General features: G+C 45.5%; 1 protein-coding gene across 2 annotated transcripts in view; it reads left to right on the plus strand.

Moving 5' to 3' along the window:
* The window catches only part of SMYD1 (SET and MYND domain containing 1), a 51238-nt gene extending 28314 nt beyond the window's left edge, over positions 1-22924 (plus strand). The window contains exons 5-10 of one of the 2 annotated variants that reach the window (XM_073342892.1): positions 2176-2214; positions 5883-6075; positions 14045-14137; positions 15094-15257; positions 17658-17826; positions 19603-22924. In XM_073342892.1, the coding sequence (XP_073198993.1) occupies positions 2176-2214; positions 5883-6075; positions 14045-14137; positions 15094-15257; positions 17658-17826; positions 19603-19761 (817 nt within the window). In that variant the 3' untranslated portion in view covers positions 19762-22924. The remainder of the gene's footprint in view (positions 1-2175; positions 2215-5882; positions 6076-14044; positions 14138-15093; positions 15258-17657; positions 17827-19602) is intronic. The other variant, XM_073342893.1, reaches the window with a different exon arrangement.
* Positions 22925-25810: the final 2886 nt, after the last annotated feature.

A 25810-nucleotide genomic window follows, 5' to 3' on the forward strand; every position in this document is an offset into this window, starting at 1 on the left:
TTCACTTTCAATAGCCACTGCACACCAGGCCTGGGTTACTTATAGTGCTATCTGTCATGTCAAGTGTTTGCCTTCAAAAGGTGGAGACCATTTTGAGCTGCATTCTCATCTCATATGTGTGGCAAACACTGGCTTATTTCTTTAGGACTCCACTACTGTGCATATACCCCACATACTCCCCCATGAATGAGGGTACATGCATTGTTTCTTAAATCTGTGGCAGGAAGAGGGCTGGGGATGTTCTGAGGCAGACACTCTCCAGGGAAACAAAGAAAGAGTAGATTTCAGGACAACACTGTTTCCCTGCTCCTAATAAATGTCCTTGTTCAAGAAAGTGACTCCTTCTGTGATTATATGCCATTGCCACATGACACGGCTGCAGAGACCTGGGCTGCACACTGCAGATCTACCTAGGGCCTGGGCTGCAGAAACTTTTCCTCTCTGCCCCCAGGATGGCAGTGAAGCGTCTCTACGCTTGCTATTCCAGCCACAGCTGTAGGACCAGCTTCCATACATCCCTCTCCATTCGGAGGGATGGCCCAAGAATCCATGTGACAACTGATCCCCTCACCCTGATCCAAAATGCTGACTGTGCAGCCATGGGCAAGGACTCCTTCTGGAGCTGGCCTCTGCAAGGCACAGGGGAAGTGCACTTGCCCCATGGGCTCACCAGAGCCTGCCCCTCTGTACTGTGGCATAAGTGAGGTTCTGCCGCAGACAAGGTCTCCTGGGCTCCCATACTCTGGGCTGTGCTGAGGAAGGAGTTGCTCCAAAATGTGCGAGCACACTGGCAATCCGTTACATAGACACACACATCAACGCCCACCACATGTCTGAGCTTAGAATCTGCTCTTTTGCTTTGAACATTGCTGTTTCTCATGTGTCCTGAGGCCTATTACTATTTTAGTTCTAAATGTCCAGGGCCCTGTGCGGAGTGAGTTGGAGGTCTCAGTTCAATGCTTAGGAAACCAGTGTTCATATGGCAAATCAAGGGCACTACAGCTGGCAGCTTCACCTGAGTTTCAGAATTAACTTCCCTGGAAAATGTGGAGGGTTTTTCTCCATGAAAAGTCATACATTTAAGATGGTTTAAATCATGACTTTCCAGATGATATATTATCTGGTTAGTTACTGCTCTCCCAAATCCCCTCTCGAAGAAAATGTCCCAGACACTGGTATTCTCCAGATCTCTATGCACAGTTTCCCCCCGCAATGAATTTACCAAGACTTGCAAAGTGGGTAAACACGTGAACAAATATCATGTTCAGGACATCTGCTGACCACTTGTGGGAGTCAGGAAAGAAACTCTCCACCCCTCTTGCAATTGGCCAGGTGCATTATGGCAGTTTCTTGTCTTCCTCTGAAACCCGAAATAGGTAATGGGGCCTGCTCCCATGAAAGTCAATGGGTATTTTGCCATTATTTTTAATGAGGCTGATCAGATATGATCATTTCTATGTTTCTAATAACTGGGGCTGATTTTCCTTTCACGCTGGTTTTAAGCCAGTGCATATCTATTGGTGTCAATGGAGTGATTCATGATTTATGGAAAAAAAATCAGATCCATTCTTTTCATAATGTAGCAAAACATGAGTCTCTCTCATCCAGGTTATCCATATATGCCCAGTTCCTTGCAGATAACACCTGTCGGTGGCTAAACTAACTGCAAACAGAGCTGATTTCCCCTTGACACTCACATGCACTCTTGTGCAGAATGCTCCTTAAGTCACAGTGCCAGGACAGCTGCCAGCTGAAATTGCCCTGGGCCTAGGGTGACCAGATGAAATGGACAAAATATCCAGACGCATGGGGGGAGCAAAAAAAAAGAAAAAGAAAAAAGGCAGCTGGAGCAGCCAAAGCCGCAATATCGGGACAAATGGCGTCCCGACCTTGCATCAGTCGGGACGCGAGACAAAGAACTAAAAATCAGGACAGTCCTGACGTCCGGTCAACCTACCCGGGCCACCGATGGCTGATTTGGTTACAGCTGCTGTATAGTGACAGCAGAGAGCTACATCACTTCAGACTCCACCCTGCAACTGTCTGTCTCTGGGGCCTCTGTATGTCCCCCGGACCGTGAGCAACGAATGTGCCATATACTGTATGTGCTGACTCCATTTTGCTTGTGTCGTACGTGTACTTGTGTAAACTGCAGATGTTTGTTTTGTCTTTCAGTCATGAGGCTGTAAGATCAATGTTCCACACACAGATGAGGTGGGTTGGTGTTGTAAGCATAATCCTTCCCCTTTGACCTTCCCCTCTGACCCTGTGTTAACTAAAAGCCATAAGTGACAATGATGAGGCTTGAAGTTGCCTCGGTTTGTGAATAGTTTCACTCTCCCCACTGTCGGAATGTAAATGTTTTTTCACCCCCATGTGTAAAGCCCCACTAAACCCGAAGCCTCCCTTTGTAACCTCTGCATTTTGTAGTAGATTAAAATAAAAGCTGACATTATTCAGTATGCTTAGACCTGCCACTTGTTAATGCCCTCTCTGTCTCCTCATTCCTTCCTTCCCCTGCCCTCCTTCTGTATTTGCCTTCTGCACTCTTCACTCCTGTTCTCTCAACTACAGCAAGGGCATGAAAGTCCAACAAGGCCTTGCTAACCTTGCCCAGCCCCAAATAATTGCAATAAAACCTGGTTTATTATGAGATGAGAAGTGATTGCATTACTGACAAACTAAATACTCTGTGTTTCTTTGTAACAAAGAGTTCCCTCTGGATGCACTGATTACAGTGGCAACACACTGAGATTTAGATGTCATCCATTTTTACCTTTACAGTTGTTCTTGTTATGCCTTTTTATGATGCCACTGTTAGCTGTTCAAAATATTTTTCTGTGTGGTGTTATAAAAGGATTTTTAAAGGTGTATTTTGTTTTTTAAATTCTCTGGTTACCTCATTGCACTTGATATATTGCAATCTGTTTAGTTTAAAGGGACACTGTTGTCTTAACCAGGGCTTTGGAGCTGTGCTCCGGCTCCGCTCCAGCTCCAGGCAAAAACCTGCAGCTCCACTGCTCTGGAGCTGCTCCGCGGGCTCTGCTCCAAAGCCTTGGTCTTAACATATAGGATCCAGAATCTCAACATATGTAAACCAGCATAGCTCCATTGGCTTCAATAGGATCTGCATGCAAAACAAGCAGGCAATGCATTGTCATAAATTAGAACTGAAATATTTTAAAATGATTTTCACCATTAATGTTGTTTGTGTCCTCAATGTATTTCCATGAAAATAGACTAGTGAGTTTCATGTTTGTTTACAGACATTATATCTGGTCAACTTCACTTTCTGGCTGTTTTGTGTCAGCACACTGGGGCAATGCTCCAGGTATAAACACTGCAAGTTCATTGGAATTTTGGCGGAAGAAGGGAAGGTCATGGGAGCAGTTTTGTTGATCTTAAAGTCTTGTAAAAACCTTGTTTTGAGCCCTTATCAAGCAGACAGTGTCCCTGTAACTGTATAGTTCCAAACAATTCCTTGTATTTCTTTTTTCCCCCAAAATGTTGCCAGTTCCTTCTATGGTACGGCTGGCTGGTTAAAAATATCTAAACCTCTACTGTGCTTGGGCTACCAAAGCACCATCAGAGTTCAAAAGCTTGATTTTGTTTCTCTAAGTTTATGAAAGGCCCTAGATAAGGCCCCACTAAGTCTGAAAAGGGATGTGCATATATGTAAACCTTCACCATGGATACTGTACCTGATGCATTTTTCTCCTTAGACTCACAGCTGGTTGCATCTTACTCTATGTATATGTAGTACTTTCTCATGACATAACAAATAGCTGTCCTTTTTGACGGCATGTTCAGTGGTGAGTCTAGTCTGAAGGAGCCTGCTGATATAATCTAATGCCAACAGGTGGTCAGGGCCAGCTTCACAGGATGAGTAACTTAGGTAGCAGCCCTAGAATTTTATGGCTGAGAGATTCAAGATGGCAATCCCTGCATAGTTATGGTCAAACATAGTTATCCTCTGCAAATCTTCATCCTCTTAGAAAAATGCAGTAATGAAAATCACTGAAGTAGATTTGCTCCATCCCTTGAAAATTCTCCAGGTATGCTTTTGGCTGTATTTGCCTTAGGTGCCACTGTTTAAATGAAAGCGAAGAGTTCTCATATGACCTACCCTGTTCTACTGAAGTCAGTGGGAATTTTGCTATTGACTTCAATAGGAGCAGGCTCAAATCTTTACTAAAAGAGGATAATTGTTTGAATTGTTTCAGTTCCCACGGCCCCACCTTCCTCCCGCTCAGGTTTGGTGTGCTGCTCCATTTAGCTCTGCCGTTTACAAACTAATTTAATTACGGCTGCTCTCAAGGCAGTGAACACTCCCGATAGTGCTTTATCCTGCTCTGGCAGCTGGGGGTTCTCTGGACATGATTTGCTGAAGAATAGACTTCATTCGCTACAGATCCCCAGGCCTCGTAGAGAGGTACGCAGCCCTTGATGGGTCATGCAACTAACCAGCTGAGTCAGAGCAGGATTGGGAGCATGGCGATAGATTAAAACAGGGTAAAATGTACTGTAGATCCGGTCACTGGACTAGCTCCATCTTGCTGATATGTAAGCATGCTTAGCTATGCACAAATACATTTTGCTTGCTAACTGGGGCTCTGTTCCCAAAAATGTAGTGATCTAGTGCTAAGGATGGCCAGAGTTGCTAATAGGTGGATGGGGAGAAGGGTCAAAAAGGGTAGAATAAAGGAGATATATATATATATAAACAACCTAGTACTTTTAACCATCTCCAAGGGCCTTATTTACAGTCACTTGGTGGAGCTTTCCCCACCTTAGATAGTAACCCCACAGCTGGGCTAAATTCTCCTCTCACTCACACCAATGCAGCCTGTTAACTTCAGTGGGGTTTGTACCAGTGTAAAGCAGAGGAGAATTTGGCCTGCTCCAGTGAAACAAACTATGGTGGACTTTTGAGTATCCCGGGTCTTTTAAACACATGGTAGGGGATGAAATGATGATGCAAAGTACTGGCTCTTTAAGGGGGTGGTCTGGCATCGTCCCACAGCTTTCACCACAGTACTGTAGTAGCAATTGGTATTTTCTGAATGGTCAGTGAAGACAATAGTAACACGCTGGCAGTTAGAGACATGGGACAGTTTTGTTAGGAAACCTGAAGCCCATGCGGGATTGGCCTCACTGTACATTTGAAGCATGGCCATCTTCACTGAAGGGTTTGCCAAATCTTTGAGTAGAGATGGGTGAAGCGACGTGGAGAAGTCACTTTCAGATTCCTGATCCAGGGCTTTGGAAAAAACAAAGAGTCTCCCACCTTTCAGGGATCCACCCCAAGTTTTACACTGAGTCCAGTTTGGCCAGGGTGGGGTGGGGTGGGGAGGCAGTTTAGTCAATGCTTTGTGAATATTCACATGGGGCAGACAGGATCAGAAAGGCTAGTTTCAGTGGTAGCCGTGTACTATCAAGCGTCAGTGCCTTCATCTGAGGAGATTCCCCAGTAAACTGGGACACATCAATGGCCCGGAACCAAAGACCCACATCCAGCTCCCCTTAAACATAATAAAAGTTTGTATCTTAGATTCAGCCCCTAACTATATAAGCAGATCCAGATCTGAAGATCACAGTTCATTTACTACTTTCAAGTGAACTTCTGGTTGGGACAGAGGGAGGGGCAAGAGGCGGCGAAGGGTTTGGACGAGGCGTTTTGTAGTGGGCGTTAGAATAGCTGAAGTGCTGCACAGCTGTGTATTTTCTTCAGCATTCGAAGGGTTCAAGTGGTTCTTTAAGACAACAGTTTGCCTACCGGAGGCCGGATCTTTAGTGGAAATTGTCCCTTTCAGTTTTACAAACAGTGTCCTGGACTTGAGATGTCACTGTCTAATTCCACATCTCTTCTTGTCTGACACCAGAATCGAGCTGCGTGCGCTGGGCAAAGTCTCACCGGGGGAAGAGCTGACTGTCTCCTATGTTGATTTCCTCAACGTCAGCGAAGAGCGGAGGCAGCAGCTCCAGAAGCAGTACTATTTTCGCTGCACGTGTGAGCACTGCCAGAAAGGGATCAAAGATGATCTGATGCTGGCTGTAAAAGAAGGTGAAAACAAGGTACTTCACTGACTTTGTTAGCTGCTCTCAGTCATGGGGCGATGCTTTTTCTTTACTATTTGTATTGCAGCAGACAAGAGGGGCTACCGCCCAGGCAATAGGAGACAGGGTAGGCCAGAGCTAGCCCAAGCAGGTTAAAAGGAAGTTTCCCTGGTTACAAACACGGGGTCTAGGTCAGTGTTTCGGCTGCCAGGGGCTTTTCTTGGGTAGTGACTGGGGGAAGGGGCAAAGCAGCAGTCCCTCCTCTGGGGCTGCCAGGAGGGGATGGGCCCTGGCCTCCCTGGAGCCACAAGCATTGGAGGACCAGACAGCCAGTGTGAGTTCCCCACCTTCCCGGGGGAGGTGGGACTCAGGCTTCTGGCTTCAGCGCTGGGGTGGCGGATGGCGGGGTCCGGCTCCGCAGAAGTGGGCTCCTGCCACTTGCTCTGACTGTGGGGCTTTGAGCTCCAGGCTTTGGCTGCACTGCGGCGGGCTCCATCCCCCGGCTGCAAGACTCTATCCCCAAGCTTATCACCCCCCTCATCGCCCCTGCTGCCTCCCTACTCACCTCCTCATCCAAGGCTTAATTTGTGCCCCAGCTTGCCAGGACTGAGTAAGTCTGCTGTGAAAAGTGATATTTGAATATTTGTCAATATCACTTTCACTGCCTCCCTGCTAGAACAAGTCTGCTGCTGTGAAAAGTGATATTAACAAACGTACAAATATCACTTTTCACAGAAGCAGACTTACTAGCTAGTAAGTCTAAAAAAATGCAACCAAAATAAGCAAAAGAAACAATAATTAAAAAAAAGAACAAGAACATGTAAAGCCCCTATATTTGTGTTTCTAGTCTGTTTAGGTCCAGTAAAGAATAGAGACAACTTACATTATTTTTATTATTGAGTCTGCAAAAAACCCCTACATTGAATCATAGAATATTAGGGTTGGAAGAGACCTCAGGAGGTCATCTAGTCCAATCCCCTGCTCAAAGCAGGACCAACCCCAACTAAATCATCCCAGCCAGGGCTCTGTCAAACTGGGCTTTAAAAACCTCTAAGGATGGAGATTCCACCACCTCCCTAGATAACCCATTCCAGTGCTTCACCACCCTCCTTGTGAAATAGTGTTTCCTAATATCCAACCTAGACCTCCCCCACTGCAACTTGAGACCATTGCTTCTTATTCTGAATGTAAATAAATAAGTTGCTATGATTTGGACATGTATATGTGCATATTTATTTGTTTTTCATAAAGTTAATTAAGTATTTTAGGAAAAATTGTCTGAGTGACCACCAGCAAGAGTTGGTGGCCGCACTCTGAGGCCACCAAAAAAATTGTTGTGAGAACCTCTGGATAGGTCTTTGTGGGTGACTGCATTGGGTCAATTCTCTGTGGGGAGTTCACACGACAGGCTATTTATCTTTTGTGCAGAAGCATAGTGACTTGTATTTGTTTATTATTCAGCTTCACACGAGTTCTTGGAAGAATGGATTATGATAGCATGGCAAGTTTGTGGGGTGTCTTGTAGGTATTAAGCTGTTTTCCTTGACAGGCTGTTTTACTTTGAGACGGTGCTGATAGCTCCTGATTACATGTAAGTGGGAATTTTTTCCCTTGATTGCTGTTCTCTTTCTGAGCTAGCTTTATTCACACAATGATCAGCTCCTCTCTAAATCAAATCACAGCTGAACTACGTTAAGGACCTAGTCCTGCAACTTTGCACTCATGCAAGTAGTATCCCTGGAATCAGTAAAAGCTTGATCCTGGAATGTGAGTCTTGCACTCGATTTTGGTAGGACTACTCCCACAAGTAAAGGTTTACAGGATCAGGCCCTAATTGAAGTCAAGGGGACTACTTGTACAAACAGGATCTACTCACATGAGTAAGGGCTGCATGCAGCCCGTAACTCCTACTAACTTCTGGGAGACCACTGCAAATTAAACTGTTGCTTAGTTTCTATTATTTGCTATAGTAATTCATCGTGTACTAGTAAGTTACCTCTCTTTATTCTGTATCTGTGGCCACTTGTACCACACTTATCACCGTGGCTTTGGACCACTTCCAGCAATGTCTTCAGAAATATAAGATCTTTCTACAGCACCTGCTGTTAAACCTTTAGGCTACATCGACACAAGGAGTGAGGGGATGCGATTCCCCTGCTCATGTACATATACTCTTGTTAGTTCTGATCCAGGTAGCACGTGTATAAATAGCATTGTAGTCATGGAAACACTGACACAGGAGTGGAGGCGCAGTTTAGCTGTACTGAATACCTACCCACTGGTTTTCAGGTGGGCTCATACTCAGCCTGGCCTCTGCGGCTGCTCATAGTGTAGACAGAGCCTCAGTGAGTAGCGAGGGCTTGTGTGTCTCTGTGTGTGTGTATGAGTGGGGATCTGCTGTACACACAGTCAGTGTGTGTCACTTTCAGGGTGAATATTTTCCATATCTTTTAGTGCCCTCATGGAAAAATCTCCCTGTATCTATGCAAGGCCTGGGATTTTACGTATTAAAAATACACTCCATACATAGGTAATAAATCTTGGTATTGACCTTAACAGGAGACAGTTCCTGCTTGCTGCCCAGCTTGTCTACATTCTCCGAATTCAGGCTCAGTCCCCGGTTAGTAGCAGCCCTCACAGCTGCATGGAAAATGCCCTCTGAATGTATGCTGGAATGACAGTTTACATACTTGACAGCCGTTCCATTCTCTGATCCTTCACCTCTTCAGATTAGTGGCAAAGCTTCCATTGATTTCAGTGGGACCGGGATTAGGCTCTTAGTGAAGGCAGGAAACAGCTTTCATTTGACAATTCATGTAGGCAAATGGGATAACCCCTCTTCCCCCCCGCCCCGCATGCATGTGCTGCTACTGTTTAAGTGACATTTCAAGTGCCCATTATAGGACAGTGCCCTTACTCAGACAAAACAACTTGCATTGACATCAAAATTCTTTTTGAACAAAGTCTGCAGGACAGGATAGGACCCCAATAGGTCTACACAGCAGCTGGGAGGTGTGATTCCCAACTGGGCTAGAAAGGACATAGCTCTGCTTGAATTAGCATGCTAAAAATAGCCATGTGGGTTGTTGAGGCACAGGTAGTGGCATGAGCTGGCTGGCTGAGTCCAAGCCTGCCTGGGCCCCCTGACCACACTCCGGTGGCTAGCCCGTGTCACAATGTCCATACTGTTATTTTTAGTGTGAGTTTGAGCAGAGCTAGCATGTGCCTGTCTACCTGGGCTGGGAGGCATGCTCTCACCTGCAGGGTAGACCTATCCCAAAAGCACTATTCAGGCTTAAACCCTGGTTAAAATATTAAAACCTGGTTACCTTCAGTAGTTTCAGTCTTTTAAGCTATAACTCTGTATATAGGCTCCGAGTAAAAGACCATTCTTGTTCCTTGTATTGTAAACTTTCAGGGCCCTTTCTAGCCTGGCTGTCATTAGGATCACAGGTGGCTTTCTTCACAAATTTAGCAAAATCTAACACAAAGATTCCCCAAGCCTCCCGCAGTCCAGATGTTAAAAGCAAACAACAGGACAAACCTAGAGCACTGAATCCAAACCCCTTCCTCTTTCAGGAGGGATCAAAATCTATTCCTCAGGTCCAAACCCAGGATTACTGCTTTGGTTCTTGGTCGTATAACAGTGTTGTCAATTTTATCGTGAATTTCACAATAAAGGGTGGTTGGGTTTTTTTGAAGCCCCACCTCAGGGCACCATGTGATTATAAAACAACTTCAGCTTTCCTTAGAAACAAAAAAAAAGTAGATTTCTAGCCCTTGTGATTGTGGGGAAAACTGTAGCATTTAATTTCAGAAAGGAGGACTACACAAAAATGAGGAAGTAAGTGAAACAGAAATTAAAATGTACAGTGCAAAAAGTAAAATCCCTGCAAGGTGCATGGAAACTTTTTAAAGACACCATAATAGAGGCTCAACTTAAATGTATACCCCAAATTAAAAAACATAGTAAGAGAACCAAAAAAGTGCCACCGTGGCTAAACAACAAAGTAAAAGAAGCAGTGAGAGGCAAAAAGGCATCCTTTAAAAAGTGGAAGTTAAATCCTAGTGAGGAAAATAGAAAGGAGCATAAACTCTGGGAAATGAAGTGTAAAAATATAATTAGGAAGGGCAAAAAAGAATTTGAAGAACAGCTAGCTAAAGACTCAAAAAGTAATAGCAATTTTTTTTAAAGTACATCAGACGCAGGAAGCCTGCTAAACAACCAGTGGGGCCAGTGGATGAACGAGATGCTAAAGGAGCACTCAAGGACGATAAGGCCATTGAGGAGAAACTAAATGAATTCTTTATATCGGTCTTCATGGCTGAGGATGTGAGGGAGATTCCCAAACCTGAGCCATTCTTTTTAGGTGACAGATCTGAGGAACTGTCCCAGATTGAGGTGTCATTAGAAGAGGTTTTGGAACAAATTGATAAACTAAACAGTAATAAGTCACCAGGACCAGATGGTATTCACCCAAGAGTTCTGAAGGAACTCAAATGTGAAATTGCAGAACTACTAACTGTAGTCTGTAACCTATCATTTAAATCAGCTTCTGTACCAAATGACTGGAGGATAGCTAATGTGACGCCAATTTTTAAAACGAGCTCCAGAGGTGATCCCAGCAATTACAGGCCAGTAAGCCTGACTTCAGTACCAGGCAAACTGGCTGAAACTATCATCAAGTACAAAATTGTCAGACACATGGATGAACATAGTTTGTTGGGGAAGAGTCAACATGGTTTTTGTAAAGGGAAATCATGCCTCACCAATCTACTAGAATTCTTTGAGGGGGTCAACAAGCATGTGGACAAGGGGAATCCATTGGATATAGTGTACTTAGATTTTCAGAAAGCCTTTGACAAGGTCCGTCTTTGACAAGGCTCTTAAGCAGAGTAAGCTGTCATGGGGTAAGAGGGAAGGTCCTCTCATGGACTGGTAACTGGTTAAAAGATAGGAAACAAAGGGTAGGAATAAATGGTCAGTTTTCAGAATGTAGAGAGGTAAATAGTCATGTCCCCCAGGGGGCCTGTACTGGGCCCAGTCCTATTCAACATATTCATAAATGATCTGGGAAAAGGGGTAAACAGTGAGGTGGCAAAATTTTCAGATGATACAAAACTACTCAAGATAGTTAAGTCCCAGGCAGACTGCGAAGACTACAAAAGGATCTCTCAAAACTGGGTGCCTGGGCAAAAAAATGGCAGATGAAATTCAATGTTGATAAATGCAAAATAATGCACACTGGAAAACATAATCCCAACTATACGTATAAAATGATGGAGTCTAAATTAGCTGTTTTACCACTCAAAAAAGAGATCTTTGAGTCATTGTGGATAGTTTCTCTGAAAACATCCACTCTATGTGCAACAGCAGTAAAAAAAGCTAACAGAATATTGGGAATCTTTAATAAAGGGATAAATAATAAGACAGAAAATATTACATTGCCTCCATATAAATCCATGGTACACCGACATCTTGAATAATGTGTGCAGATGTAGTCTCCCCATCTCAAAAAAGATATGTTGGAATTGGAAAAGGTTCAGAAAAGGGCAACAAAAATGATTAGGGGTATGGAACAGCTTCCATATGAGAAGAAATTAATAAGACTAGCACTTTTCAGCTTGGAAAAGAGACGACTAAGGAGCGATATGATAGAGGTCTATAAAATCATGACTGGTGTGGAGAAAGTAAATAAGGAAGTGTTATGAGAAGGAGTAAATAACACAAGAACTAGGGGTCACCAAATGAAATTAATAGGCAGCAGGTTTAAAACAAACAAAAGGAAGTATTTCTTCACACAACGCACAGTCAACCTGTGGAACTCTTTGCCAGAGGATGTTGTGAAGGCCAAGACTATAACAGGTTTCAAAAAAGAGCTAGATAAGTTAATGGAGGATAGGTCCATCAATGGCTATTAGCCAGGACAGGCGTGGATGGTGTCCCGAGCCTCTGTCTGCCAGAAGCTGGGAATGAACAACAGGGAATGGATCACTTGATGATTCCCTGTTCTGTTCATCCCCTCTAGGGCACCTGGCATTGGTCACTGTCGGAAGACAGGATACTGGGCTAGATGCACCTTTGGTCTGACCAGTATGGCCATTCTTATGTTCTTATTTCAAAGAAGTGGGAACCCCAGAAACTCAAAAACCAGAAGGCAAAGAAAAAGAATCCAACATTAATTAGTTTTTAAATCTCATGACAATCTCAATATTTTGGGGGCCTGACTTGTGGTTTTGGAATGCTTGCAGCTGTCATTCCAGCATGGAGAGCTGGAAGGGGCCAGCTTTTAAGGCCAGGTGGGAAGTCATGTTTTGGCCCAAATGCTGACATTTTTTCAAGTATGTAAATTCTTGTCAGCAAGTTAAGGAAGTATGGGCTGGATGAATGCACCATAAGGTGGGTAGAAAGCTGGCTAAATTGTCGGGCTCAACGGGTAGTGATCAATGGCTCCATGTCTAGTTGGCAGCCGGTATCAAGTGGAGTGCCCCAGGGGTCGGTCCTGGGGCCGGTTTTATTCAATATCTTCATAAATGATCTGGAGGATGGTGTGGATTGCACTCTCAGCAAATTTGCGGATGATACTAAACTGGGAGGAGTGGTAGATACGCTGGAGGGGAGGGATAGGATACAGAAGGACCTAGACCAATTGGAAGATTGGGCCAAAAGGAATCTGATGAGGTTCAATAAGGATAAGTGCAGGGTCCTGCACTTAGGACGGAAGAACCCAATGCACAGCTACAGACTAGGGACCGAATGGCTAGGCAGCAGTTCTGCGGAAAAGGACCTAGGGGTGACAGTGGACGAGAAGCTGGATATGAGTCAGCAGTGTGCCCTTGTTGCCAAGAAGGCCAATGGCATTTTGGGATGTATAAGTAGGGGCATAGCGAGCAGATCGAGGGACGTGATCGTTCCCCTCTATTCGACATTGGTGAGGCCTCATCTGGAGTACTGTGTCCAGTTTTGGGCCCCACACTTCAAGAAGGATGTGGATAAATTGGAGAGAGTCCAGCGAAGGGCAACAAAAATGATTAGGGGACTGGAACACATGAGTTATGAGGAGAGGCTGAGGGAGCTGGGATTGTTTAGCCTGCAGAAGAGAAGAATGAGGGGGGATTTTATAGCTGCTTTCAACTACCTGAAAGGGGGTTCCAAAGAGGATGGCTCTAGACTGTTCTCAATGGTAGCAGATGACAGAACGAGGAGTAATGGTCTCAAGTTGCAGTGGGGGAGGTTTAGATTGGATATTAGGAAAAACTTTTTCACTAAGAGGGTGGTGAAACACTGGAATGCGTTACCTAGGGAGGTGGTAGAATCTCCTTCCTTAGAGGTTTTTAAGGTCAGGCTTGACAAAGCCCTGGCTGGGATGATTTAACTGGGAATTGGTCCTGCTTTGAGCAGGGGGTTGGACTAGATGACCTTCTGGGGTCCCTTCCAACCCTGATATTCTATGATTCTATGAAATAAAGGGTTAAATTCCTCCCTGGTAGAACTCTGTGGAAGTCTCAGTCGATGGCCCCAATCCTGCCATACGCTGTGCACATGCAGTACCTGGTGGCTCTGTGGAACCCCACTGAGGGCGGCCTCTTCTCTGTCTCCCATGCTCAGTCTCTTCCATTCCCCCGTGAGGTTTGCAAGAGTCTCCCAATTGCCAGTCACTAACTTCTGACATTTTGCAGGAACAAACAAACCAAACCAAGCCACCCAAACCACTCAGGTCCCTTCCTGTCCCCCTACCCTGCTACACCCTCGTCCCAGCGAGAGCACAATCGGGTCATATCTATTCAGTAGCAGCACTGAGTGACACTGTAGATTAGTACAGGTAGGGGCTGATCCTGCTCCCATTGAAATCAGTGGAAGTTTTACTATTGAGTTCAATGGTAGCAAGCTTCAGGACCTCAGTGTGGCAGCTGGTTCTATTCCGGGGAGCATGGGTGTAACTTCAGAAGTGAATTCGTTTCAATAGCTTTCCAATGCTGTCCCCAGCCCTCCCAAGATGTAGTGAAGGAAGTTCTCCAGTTCTCCAAGGACACCCTGGAGAAGATCAGCAAGGCCCGATCCGAGGGGGTCTACCACGAAGTAAGTCACGGTGTCTTTGGTCTCTCGTTGCTGTGGAACTTCAGGGGCAGGAAGCAGGCAGCTGATCTCACCAAGCCACTGGGCAGACTCAGTCAGCCTTTGTGTTGTCATATTAATGAAACAGTCCTGCAGACAGGGGCACTAGTTGCACACTCAAGCTGACGGATCAGTTTGCTTATGTCAGTGTTTATGGGGCAGACAACGAATGAATACACTGAAATTAATTCACCAGTGTTCACTTCCTTCCTCCCTGGCTCATTCATTCTCCTCTGCCCGTCTTAGCCTCCTCCACCTCTCTATCCACAGCCTGGCAGTGGGTGATCCTTCCACCGGGGCTGCCTATCTCGCTGGAGTGCTCTTGTTCTCTCTCCATGGCAATAAAATAGGGATGGGACCAAGTCACAAGGGTTCTGGGGTGGATCCAAACTCCCCCAGAGTCCAAGGGAATCAGATCCAGTCCTTCTCCTCAGATCCATCTCACAGAGGATGAGCCTGAACCTCCAGGGATGACACTGGATCCACCCTTCACCAGCATGTGAGAGGTTCAGAGCTGGTGTCAATCTGGTCCCATCTCTCTGCTGATGCCCTTTAGTGAGGTGGGGAAGTTAGTGTGATGGCAGCCATCTTTGCCAACACACTAGGGATCTCCAGAACTAAAAGCATGAACTAAGAGCCAAGACTCCCTAGGTGAGGCTGCAATAATCTCATGTCCTTTGCAGATGGGGACAAAGGGGAAACCTGTGACTCACTCACCAGTGGGTTACATTTGCACCCTTCACTCTTACTTTCCTCGCTTGTTTATGACTGACTCTCTCTATTTGGCGAGCAGCTATTGAGCAAATAGGATAAACGTGAAACATACAAGATACAGCGCTCTGTCGTGGCGGATGTGCAATTCTAGGGCAGGTGGTGCTGTGACATTCTCTTGAACTCATTTGCCTTTCATGGGTGCCTAGGTTGTGAAGCTCTGTCGTGAGTGTCTGAAGAAACAAGAGCCTGTGCTGGGAGACACTAACATCTACCTGCTCAGGATCCTGAGCATCGCTTCGGAAGTGCTCTCCTACCTCCAGATGTTCGAGGAAGCAGCAGGCTATGCGAAGAGGATGGTTGATGGTTACATGTATGTGATCAAGTCACCCGTTTTCTTTTTGACTCAATAATTTAATTAAGACATTTCTGCAAAGAATCTGGACCTGACTCTGCTCTCACTTTACAGTGGTGTAAAACAGGAGTAAGTCCACTAAGGTCAGTGGAGCAACACTGGTGTAAAACCTATATAACTGAGCTCAGAATCAGGCCCTGCTTTTATCACCAAAGAGAGAGAGAGAGTTTTGCTCACTTTGTGAATGGAAAGCTCCAAAACAGGATCATTTTTCAATTTGTCTACATATAACTTCAGAGGGCAACTGGACAGGTTTAATTAACCCATCTCTTTTGTCTGAGAAGCTGCCCAGAGCTGCTTAGATGGTGTCAGAGAAAGTAGACATGGAGAAAACCTATCATTATGTAAAGAACACACTGTGCTCCTGTAATGTGATCTCTGACTGGTAAAGAGATGCTACTGTGATAAGAAAACTGCTGGTGGATTGCACAGATGTCCCCAAATGCAAATTTTTGTCTTGCCCTTTTACTTTACACTTCAGGTCACATCTAGGCCTTGCTCCTGCTAGTAACTGTTCCTTGCAGTTTATTCCTGAGTGTCACAGTCAGTGTTTAAGGCCAGAAGGGACCACTAGATCATCCAGTGTGACCTCCTGTATGGCACAGACCACCAACACCCACCCAGGACTCGCACACTAAACCCAACAGCTGAAGTCAGACCAAAGTAAATGAAACCCATGGAAGACTAGAGTATTATGTGCGACAGGCAGAGAACAGGAGGGACTGAGGTGCACCCATGCCCAAGGCCCCCACAATGGCAGGGAAATAATTAAATGAGATACACTCAGATAATCCTGGCAAGTCACCTGCATCCCCAGCTGCAGAGGAAGGCACAACATCCCCAAGGTCCCTGCCAATCCAACCTGGGAGAAAATTCCTTCCTGACCACACACATGGTGATCAGTTAGACTCTGTGCGTGACGGCAAGAACCAGTCAGCCAAGCATTTGAGAGAGCAAATGCTTGATTCTACCCCAGAGCCCTGGCCCAACTCGCCCAGTGTCCCCTGTGGCATCCCTGAAGCTTCAGAGGAAGAAGATAAAAAAAACCCTCCCAGAATACACTGGGGGAGGAGGAGGAGAATCCCTTCCTGACCCCCTGCAGCTGGCTTGGCCCAGTCCCATTTTAAAGGAGTCAAGTGACGGGGGTAGGGGACAGGCATTTAGGAAATAATATATATTCAACTTTGTTTTGGCTGTTGACATTTTCCATTGTGAAATAGTCTCTTGCTTTGCTGGGGCATCTCCACCTGGAAGCTGCTTGCCTTCCTTCCAACAGTTGGCCATCAAGAGGTGATTGGCCAGAAACACCCAGTTGGTCTAGAAAGAGCCTCAAACCGTCTAGAATTTCCTTCCATCTTAGCAGCCCAGCAGCATCTTATCCAGGCGCTTCCCCCATGTTGTGATAATTTTAATGTGATCTCCTTTTGGACAGCCCAATCATACATGATGGAAATTGCTGTCTCCTTTGCACACTCTGTAGCTACTTCTTTACTGAGTAAACCAAGTTTCTACTGCAAAGCCAGGAAAGCTATGGATTGGGTTTTATTCTGTTCAGGCTAAGGCGCTCCAATTTCTGTTTTTCCTCCCTCATGCTAAGTGTAGCTCAAATGATAAAGTGAGCACAGATTCTTAGAAATCACAGGTTTTAAAATCATAGACATTAGAAGTGGAAAAGGCCTATTGCATCACCTAATTCATCCTTCCTTCAAAGAAGAATTGTTCCCAGGAGTGTGTTGTTTGCCATTTTGTCCAGTTTCATTTTAATGCCTTTCACCACTGTTGTTTGATGAGAGGCAGCGTGGTCCAGGGGAAGGGTCATAAGCCTGGAAGTAGAACCTGCATTCAAGTCCTGTCTCTGCCGCTGATCTGCTAGGTGACATGGGGAAAGTCATTTCACCTTGCTGTGAGTCAGAGTCCCCATCTGTAAAATGGGGACAATGATACTTTCCTTCCTTTGCAAAGTGCTTTGTGATCCACAAATGAAAAATGTTACATAAGAGCTAAGCGTTAGGTTTAAACGTAATTTCAAGCAATTGCTCACTGTGCTGGAACTGCAATGTTAGGGGCATAGCGTCGGATCCTGATTGCAGTTATATCGATGGAATGTGGTGTTACAAACCTTCGGAGCCTGTATCAGACCCTGTCAGCATGTTGTTCCTGCCCAGCCAGGTTCTGCCACACCGTGTAGTAGCTCCCACTTCCAGCAGTTCGACTGATTTCAGTGGGGCTACTCATGGATTGAGGTACCGCTCAGTGTGAGTAAGCGTGACAGAATCTGGCCCTCAGTGAACAGTGTTTTCAGGTAATATTTGGAAAGTTAGACGCTCCCCACAATGAAATTTCTCAATGTTTTCCCAGGAAAATATACCATCCCAACAATGCGCAGTTAGGGATGGCAGTGATGCGGGCAGGAGTGACCCATTGGCATGCCAGTCTCATTGAAGCAGGGCATGGCATGATCTGCAAAGCCTATGCTATTCTTCTGGTGACCCATGGACCTACCCACCCAATCACCAAAGACCTGGAGGTAGGTGGCCAGCATCTCTTGGACAGTTCCTACGTTGACATGTGTCTGTGTAATCTGGTTTGTTGTCATTGTATATGAAAAGTTAAATTTAAATAAACAGTAGAAGCAGATGCCTAAAAAGCTGGGAACTGATCATATAAAGCTTGCTTCGTGCAGTGTGATGTTAATATGTTTTCCATTAGATTATACTGGAGCTGGTTAGAAAATGGAATTCCTATCCTCTGGGACATTCCAACGTTTTAACATTGGTTTTCATCCCAAATGGGGAGAATAAGTCAAAATACAGTATTGAAAACCTTCATGGAATGAAAAGCGATAAAAAATTGGAAATGTTGAAACAAGATGTTGATTCGAAATGAAGTGTTTCATTTTGGAATGTCGATTTGAAACGAAAATGTTCATATCTAACAGACATTTGGACTAAAAGTTGACATTTTTAAGTAAAAAATTGTCAATTCAAAACAAAGTGTTTCACTTCCAAATGCAGCGTTGAGAAACTGAAAAATGTGACATTTTCCGATGAAGTTGTTTCGCTTACCTCTATATTAGCCACAGAGCGGGATGTAAGCTTTGCTGTGCCTTTGGAGAAGTGACATGTTCTCCTGCCAGCTATGTCCTCACCTGAACTTGGCTGGTGGCACTGTGACTGCTAGGTCAGGGATGTGTGTGTGTGTGAGAGAGAGAGACAGACATGCATAGGTCTTTATGCAACTGCCCCAGTAGTATAGGGCTAAAGCCACTGCCAAATGTGCATTTTATTTCCTCGGCCCATAATAAGGGGCAGTGCGTTGCTGTGCTCTCCCAGGAAAAGAATTGTCCTTTAGGGACCCACTTCATTCCATTGTAACGCTGATGGGCCCCAGTCTTCGGTGGGCGGGATCGAACCTGGGACCTCTGGAGCTTAGTGCATGAACCTCTACTGCATGACCTAAAAGCCATAGGCTCCTTAGCTAAGGCTGTAGAGCAGGCTTATTTTTTCTCTCTCTCTAAGTGGTCTTGGTGCCACTCAATGGGACAGAACCCCACACCCAGGAGGTGTGTGGGTTACATATGCTCTCCCTTTGCTCCCGGGATAGTAATTTGTTGCTGGCCTACAGAAGCAGCAAATTACAGGCCTCCTTTCTTCCTGACCGCACTGACTTAGCTCAGTTGTCTGGTGTACTGGAGGATGGAGTCAAGGCTCTGCCCGTTCCCTGTTGTTCCCTGCCGAGCTTCTCCAGGAGGAGAGCAGTGGGCTCACAGCACCCACTTACCCTTGTGTGCCTGGATCCAAGGCCAGCTAGCCTGCAGAAGGGTGTAAGGGGAATCCTTAGCACCTCTTCTCTGCCTGTGCAGGCACAGAGGCAGCCCTTTAATCTAGCGCTGGCAGTGAATTTGTGCTCATGAAGAACTCTGGGTTGACAACTTTGGGAATGGGAACCTGTATTTGTCTGCAGAAGAACCACAGCAGACAGGCAGTGCAATCTACCCCACACTGCCTCACCACTAATCAGCCTGGTCTAGGAGGGACCATGATTGGGTTTGGGAGAGCAGCTGAGTCTCTATGTCTAGGCAGCCTTTGGCCTCCTGGATGAGGGACAGGTTATGGAACTGGACTGATGTCATCCTCCCTTGTCACATGGGCCACTGAATACTCATTAGATGGCACCGATGTTCAGCCATCTAACAGAACTGGGGAGCAGGAGGCCACTATCCTACCTTAGAAGGTACTTTATTTCTTTACTTTGAGAGATATTGTAGAGTTTTCACCACTTGGCCTGCCCTTCATCCCTGCAGGTCATGCGTGTCCAGTCGGAGATGGAGCTGCGCATGTTCCAACAGAACGAGTTCATGTATTACAAAATGAGAGAAGCAGCCCTGAAAAACCAGAAGATCCAAGTTATGCCTGAGCCCACCAATGAAGCTTCATCGGGCCTCTTCCACACGAAACAGTAACCCCAAAGCTTCCAGTTATCTGTATTCCTGCACATCTGGTAGAACATCCACCCTTTTCTTCCAAATCTGAAGAGGTTATTTGTAATAAGCACCGTACTATCTAATTAAGAACACTTATATCTCCTGAGACAAGTATTCTTCCAGGAGCTCAGGGCACCAGCTAAGAAATATTTCACAGGAAATAGATCTTGTTTCCACAAATAATAAAAAGGTCATTATAGCTTCGCTTCCACAATAATTCATTTTAGGTCTAGTTCTCTTCATATAAGGCCAAATCCTGAAGTCCCTCACTTAGACTTTCAATCAGTTCTTTCTCAAGCGAAACATCCACTGGAGTCAGCAGGTGCTTGCCCAAGTGAGGATGGGGATAGACCCCAGTAAAAATGAGGATGGACGACAGTGTTTGACCCAAAGGGAGTCTTGTCTGTGTGAGGACTGAGTGAAAACTGAGGAAAGCTGTTAGGATTTAGCACTGAGGAAGTTTTAAGTAAAGACACTTTTCCTGCCATTTTTCTATAGTTCAAAAACGATTCTGTAGTGTAGGAACTAACCTGCCGAATGGAGCAGACTTTAGGCAGTACTGTGACCAGTATGCAGATTAATTAGAGATCCTACCTTCGGTAGAAGAATTTAGGTACCATTAGGGCCGTATAAACTAGGGTGACAATGGCTCAGCTGACATTGCCCTGCCAAGTAAAAAGTGCATAGACAATGGTTTAAATCTCAGCATGAATGAAGTCAAAGCAGGTTAGGTTTCAGAGTAACAGCCGTGTTAGACTGTATTCGCAAAAAGAAAAGGAGTACTTGTGGCACCTTAGAGACTAACCAATTTATTTGAGCATAAGCTTTCGTGAGCTACAGCTCACTTCATCGGATGCTGAGCTGTAGCTCACGAAAGCTTATGTTCAAATAAATTGGTTAGTCTCTAAAGCAGGTTAGGACAGTGATCAGAAATGGAGCTCTGGTGTTGGTCCAAACCAGTGGCCAAAGCAGATTGAAAGAGAATTGGGAGCTTCCATCACACCAACCAATGGGGCAGGGAGTGGCGGGGAAGCACTCGGCCACAGTGTGGGAACTCCCATCTGGAGTGATGTGGAGGACGGGGAGTTGTCCTCCTCACTGCTCCTACTTCCTTTAGTTCCCAGTCCCAACCTGGACTGGAGCAACGTCGGTGTTCTAATGTGCTTTGGACCCCTTCATGCTGGCCGACCAAACTGTGTCGTGCTTACCCTGTTTCAATACAAGAGCATTTAAATCATGCTTAAGCCTGGTGTGTAAGTTAATTTATGAGGCATGTGTAGCTGGGGCCTGCAGTGAGTACCACAGATGGATCTAATATAGTATATAGCCAGGGGGTGGCTTTAAGGCTCATGTGCCATAGGAACTGAACCCTGATGGGCGGGGAGTGGGTAGAAGGACAATTCTTTTAGGAAGAGAACGACAGATGTCGTTGCCAATATCTTTCCTGCGTACTTGCTTTGATTCAAGAAATGTCAAGTTCAGCTTGGACTTATCTGGTGGTAAGGAATATGGTCTAGTGTAATGGCCAAGGGAGCCATCATCATCTGTGTTCCAATCTCGCCTCTGTCATTGACTTTGGTAAAGTCAATTACTCTCTCTAGCCAAGTTCAGAGTTGAGTCTAAATTTCAGCTAAAAAAATGTGAACTCTGGTGAAGCTGGAAAGAAATGTAGATTACATCAGTTTAGATTCACCTTTGTATTTGACTTTCTGTGCCACCATTTAATAGGCAGCAGGTTTAAAACAAACAAAAGGAAATATTCTTCACACAACGCACAGTCAACCTGTGGAACTCATTGCCAGGGGATTTGTGCAGGCCAAAACCATAACTGGATTCAAAAGAGAATTAGATAAGTTCATGGGGGATAGGTCCATCAATGACTATTAGCCAAGATAGTCAGGAATGCAACCCCATGCTCTGGGGGTCCCTAAGTCTCTGCCAGAAGCTGGGAATGAGCGACAAGGGATGAATCACTTGATGATTGCCCTGTTCTGGTCATTCCCTCTGAAGCACCTGGCATTGGCCAGTATCAGAAGACAGGATACTGAGGTAGATGGAACATTGGACTGACCCAATATGGCCGTTCTTATGTTCTTTTGTTCACCATCTGTAAAGTGTAGGTTCATAGATTCCCAGGCCAAAAGGAACCATTGTGCTCATCTAGTCTGACCTCCTGTATAGCACAAGCAGAGGATTCCCCTGAATTAATTCCTGTTTGAATTAGATCATGTCTCTTAGAAAAATGTCCAGTCTTAATTTTAAAATTGCCACTTATGGAGAATCCACCCCAAACCCTTGGTTGGTTGTTCCAACTGTTAATTACTCTCATTGGTCTAGCCTGAATTTGTCTAGCTTCTACTTCCAGCCAGTGAACCTTGTTCTACCTTTGTCTGCTAGATTGAAGTGCCCACGCAGGTACTCACAGGTTGTGATCAAGTCACCACTTACCCTCCTCTTGATGAAGCTAAACAGACTGAACTCCTGGAGTCTGATTGGATACCAGTCCCATCTCACGGAGTGCTGGGAAGATCAATTAGATAATGTTTGCAGGGTGTTAAGTGGTGTTGATTTTCACTGCTGTGGAAGATGCACAGCAATCTGACAACCAGCTTTGCCCCAGCATGTATTAACACAGTGTCTCTTTAAAACTTCCTGTAACTCAGGCTCTACAACAGATGCACCTACAAAACAATTCTCATCCGCTGTTAATGCATGCTAGACAGTGACCATGCTGCTAACATCATCCTTGGGACTGGTTTGGGTTCTGTACAGTGCCATTAGCAGGTTATGTCACTGAGGCTTTCGGTTTTATGTTAAAAAGGAAATACATTAGAAACAGCATTTTTAAACAAAAAGGTGTTTTCTGTCTGTCTGTATTTCAGAAATCAAATTCTCCAAATCTTAAAATTAAACCTGGAGAATGGTCAGTTTAGATCAGCTATTACCAGCAGGAGAGTGAGTTTGTGTGTGTATGGGGGTGGGGGGGATGTGAGAAAACCTTGATCTATGCAGGAAATAGCCCGACTTGATTATGTAAAGAGTTGTCACTTTGGATGGGCTAGCACCAGCAGGAGAGTGAATTTGTGTGGGGGGGTGGAGGGTGAGAAAACCTGGATTTGTGCTGGAAATGGCCCACCTGTTGATCACTTTAGATAAGCTATTACCAGCAGGACAGTGGGGTGGGAGGAGGTATTGTTTCATGATTTCTGTGTGTATATAAAGTCTGCTGCAGTTTCCACGGTAAACATCTGATGAAGTGAGCTGTAGCTCACGAAAGCTCATGCTCAAATAAATTGGTTAGTCTCTAAGGTGCCACAAGTACTCCTTTTCTTTTTGCGAATACAGACTAACACGGCTGTTCCTCTGAAACCTGTCCAAATCTTCAGTGGTGAGTAGCAGATAAAATTAATGGCATATTCAAGAAGTTTCTCATTACTCCTGACCAGATAGGCCACTGAAATAAGGCCAGGTTCTTATCTCATATTATCCATTGACTTTGCTGCAGTTACTCTAAATTAAAATGGGTGTAATGCAGATGAGAATCTGTCCCATAGGGCCCACTTTACATTAGTCCATTGTGTGTGTGGAATCTGGACTCCAGCCTGGCCAATCCCTGAGGATTCAGGGGGTGAAATTCGTTCTTGAGCCCTACAGTGAACACTTCACATCTTCAAGCATGAGAATTTCCTACCCGTTGCTATTGTCCACAGCTGCTGATGTTATTAAAAGTCATAAAACTATTCAGGGAGACAAGATGGATGAGTTAATATCTTTTATTGGATCAACTTCTGTTGGTGAGAGAGACAAGCTTTCAAGTGTTACACAGCGCTCTTCTTCAGGTCTGGGAAACACAGGGCAAGTCTACACTTAAAATGCTGCCCTGGCGCGGCTGCGAGGTTGTAGCACTTTAGTAAAGATGCTCTAAGCTGCCGGGAGAGAGCTCTCCTGTCGGCATAGTTAATCCACCTCTGCAAGAAGCAGTAGGTCTGCTGGTGGGAGAAGCTCTCCTGTCAACACAGCGCTTTCTGCATAGTTTAGGTCAGTATAACTACGTCACCCATTAGGTGTGGATTTTTCACACCCCGAGCGATGTAGTTTGGGTGATCGGACAGCAAATGTGAAAAATTGGGACGGGGGTGAGGAGTAATAGGAGCCTATATAAGAAAAAGACCCAAAAGTCGGGACTGCACCTATAAAATTGGGACATCTGGTCACCCTAGATATAGTTATACCGCAGGGGTTCTCAAACTGGGAGGTCGTGACCCCTTAGGGGGTCGCGAGGTTATTACATGAGGGGTCACAAGCTGTAAGCCTCCATCCTAAACCCTGTTTCACCTCCAGCACTTATAATAGTGTTAAATATAAAAAAAAGTGTTTTTAATGTATATTGGGTGGGGTGGTCGCGCTCAGAGGCTTGCTCTGTGAAAGGGGTCACCAGTATAAAAGTTTGAGAACTTCACTCATATTGGGGCCATAATACTGGATAGAGGTAGGGGGACAACTTACCACTTTGGAAACCATCTTGTTCGGCACATGGTCAACTGTAATGGGAATGCCTAAGTGTTTCCTTTTAGCCCAAAGCTGCCCATCCATATGGGATGGTTTAGGTTGTGTTCCTGTGTTCTACTGCCCTCTGCTGGCCTGGATATCACACCTAGTCGGTATTCAGCATACTGGACGAGCTGACAGTGTTACTTCCGAGTTTTATGACTGACCGTGGTAACTTTTTCCGCTTCTTTAGTGCCTGCCATTGGTTGATGACCCGGGTCTCTGTCTGCACACGTCTCCACTGATTGCTCGTTACATATTCTTTATCCCCACATAGCTGGATGAACAGAATGTTGGGAATCATTAAGAAAGGGATAGATAATAAGATAGATAAAGGGATAGATAATAATATCATATTGCCTCTATATACTTCCATGCAGGGTCGTCCCTAGGGGGCCCAGGACATAGGCGCTGAGTTTCCTGCGTGCTCCCCCAGGCCCCGACCCCACCCCACCCCACCCCTTCCCCCAAGGCCCCACCCCCACCCCACCTCTTCCTGCCCCCGCCCTACCTCTTTCCTGCCCAGTTCCGCCCCCTCCCCTGACTGTGCTGCACCCTCGCTCTTCCCTCCTCCCCCCAGTGCCTCCAGACACCGCGACACAGCTGATCGGTGGTAAGCACTGGGAGGGAGTGGGAGGCGCTGATTGGCGGGGCCAGCTGGCGGGCAGAAGGCACTGGGGGGAGGAGGAGGTTGGTAGAGGGGCACCGCCTCACCCGCTGGTGCCCCGCCTCACCTCCCCGCCAGCCTTCTCATGAAGCGCGGGGCCCTCCAAAGCACAGGGCCCAGGGCTGTCGCCCCATTTTGCCATACCCTAGGGATTGCTCTGCCTCCATGGTACACCCACATCTTGAATACTGCATGCAGATGTGGTTGCCACATCTCAAAAAAGATATGTTGGAATTGGAAAAGGTTCAGAAAAGGGCAACAAAAATGGTAAGGGGTATGGAACGGCTGTATGAGGAAAGATTAATAAGACTGGGACTGTTCAGCTTGGAAAAGAGATGACGAAGGAGAGATATGATTGAAGTCTATAAAATCATGAGTGGTGTGGAGAAAGTAAATAAGGAAGTGTTGTTTACTACTTCTCATAACACAAGTCACCAAATGAAATTAATAGGCAGCAGGTTTAAAACAAAAAAAAAGGAAGTATTTTTTCACACAATGCACACTCAACCTGTGGAACTCTTTGCCAGAGGATGTTGTGAAGGCCAAGACTACAACAGGGTTCAAAAAAGAGCTAGATAAGTTCATGGGGGATAGGTCCATCAAAGACTATTAGTCAGGATGAGTAAGGATGGTGTCCCTAGCCTCTGTTTGCCAGAAGCTGGGAATGGGCGACTGGGGATGGATCATTTGATGATTACCTGCTCTGTTCATTCCCTCTGGCATTGGCCACTGTTGGAAGACAGGATACTGGGCTAGATGGACCTTTGATTTGACCCAGTATGACCGTTCTTGTGTTCTTATGTTGATGGGCTG

The sequence above is a fragment of the Lepidochelys kempii genome, chromosome 4, assembly GCF_965140265.1.
Source record: "Lepidochelys kempii isolate rLepKem1 chromosome 4, rLepKem1.hap2, whole genome shotgun sequence".
In the NCBI taxonomy this organism is placed as follows: domain Eukaryota; kingdom Metazoa; phylum Chordata; order Testudines; family Cheloniidae; genus Lepidochelys; species Lepidochelys kempii.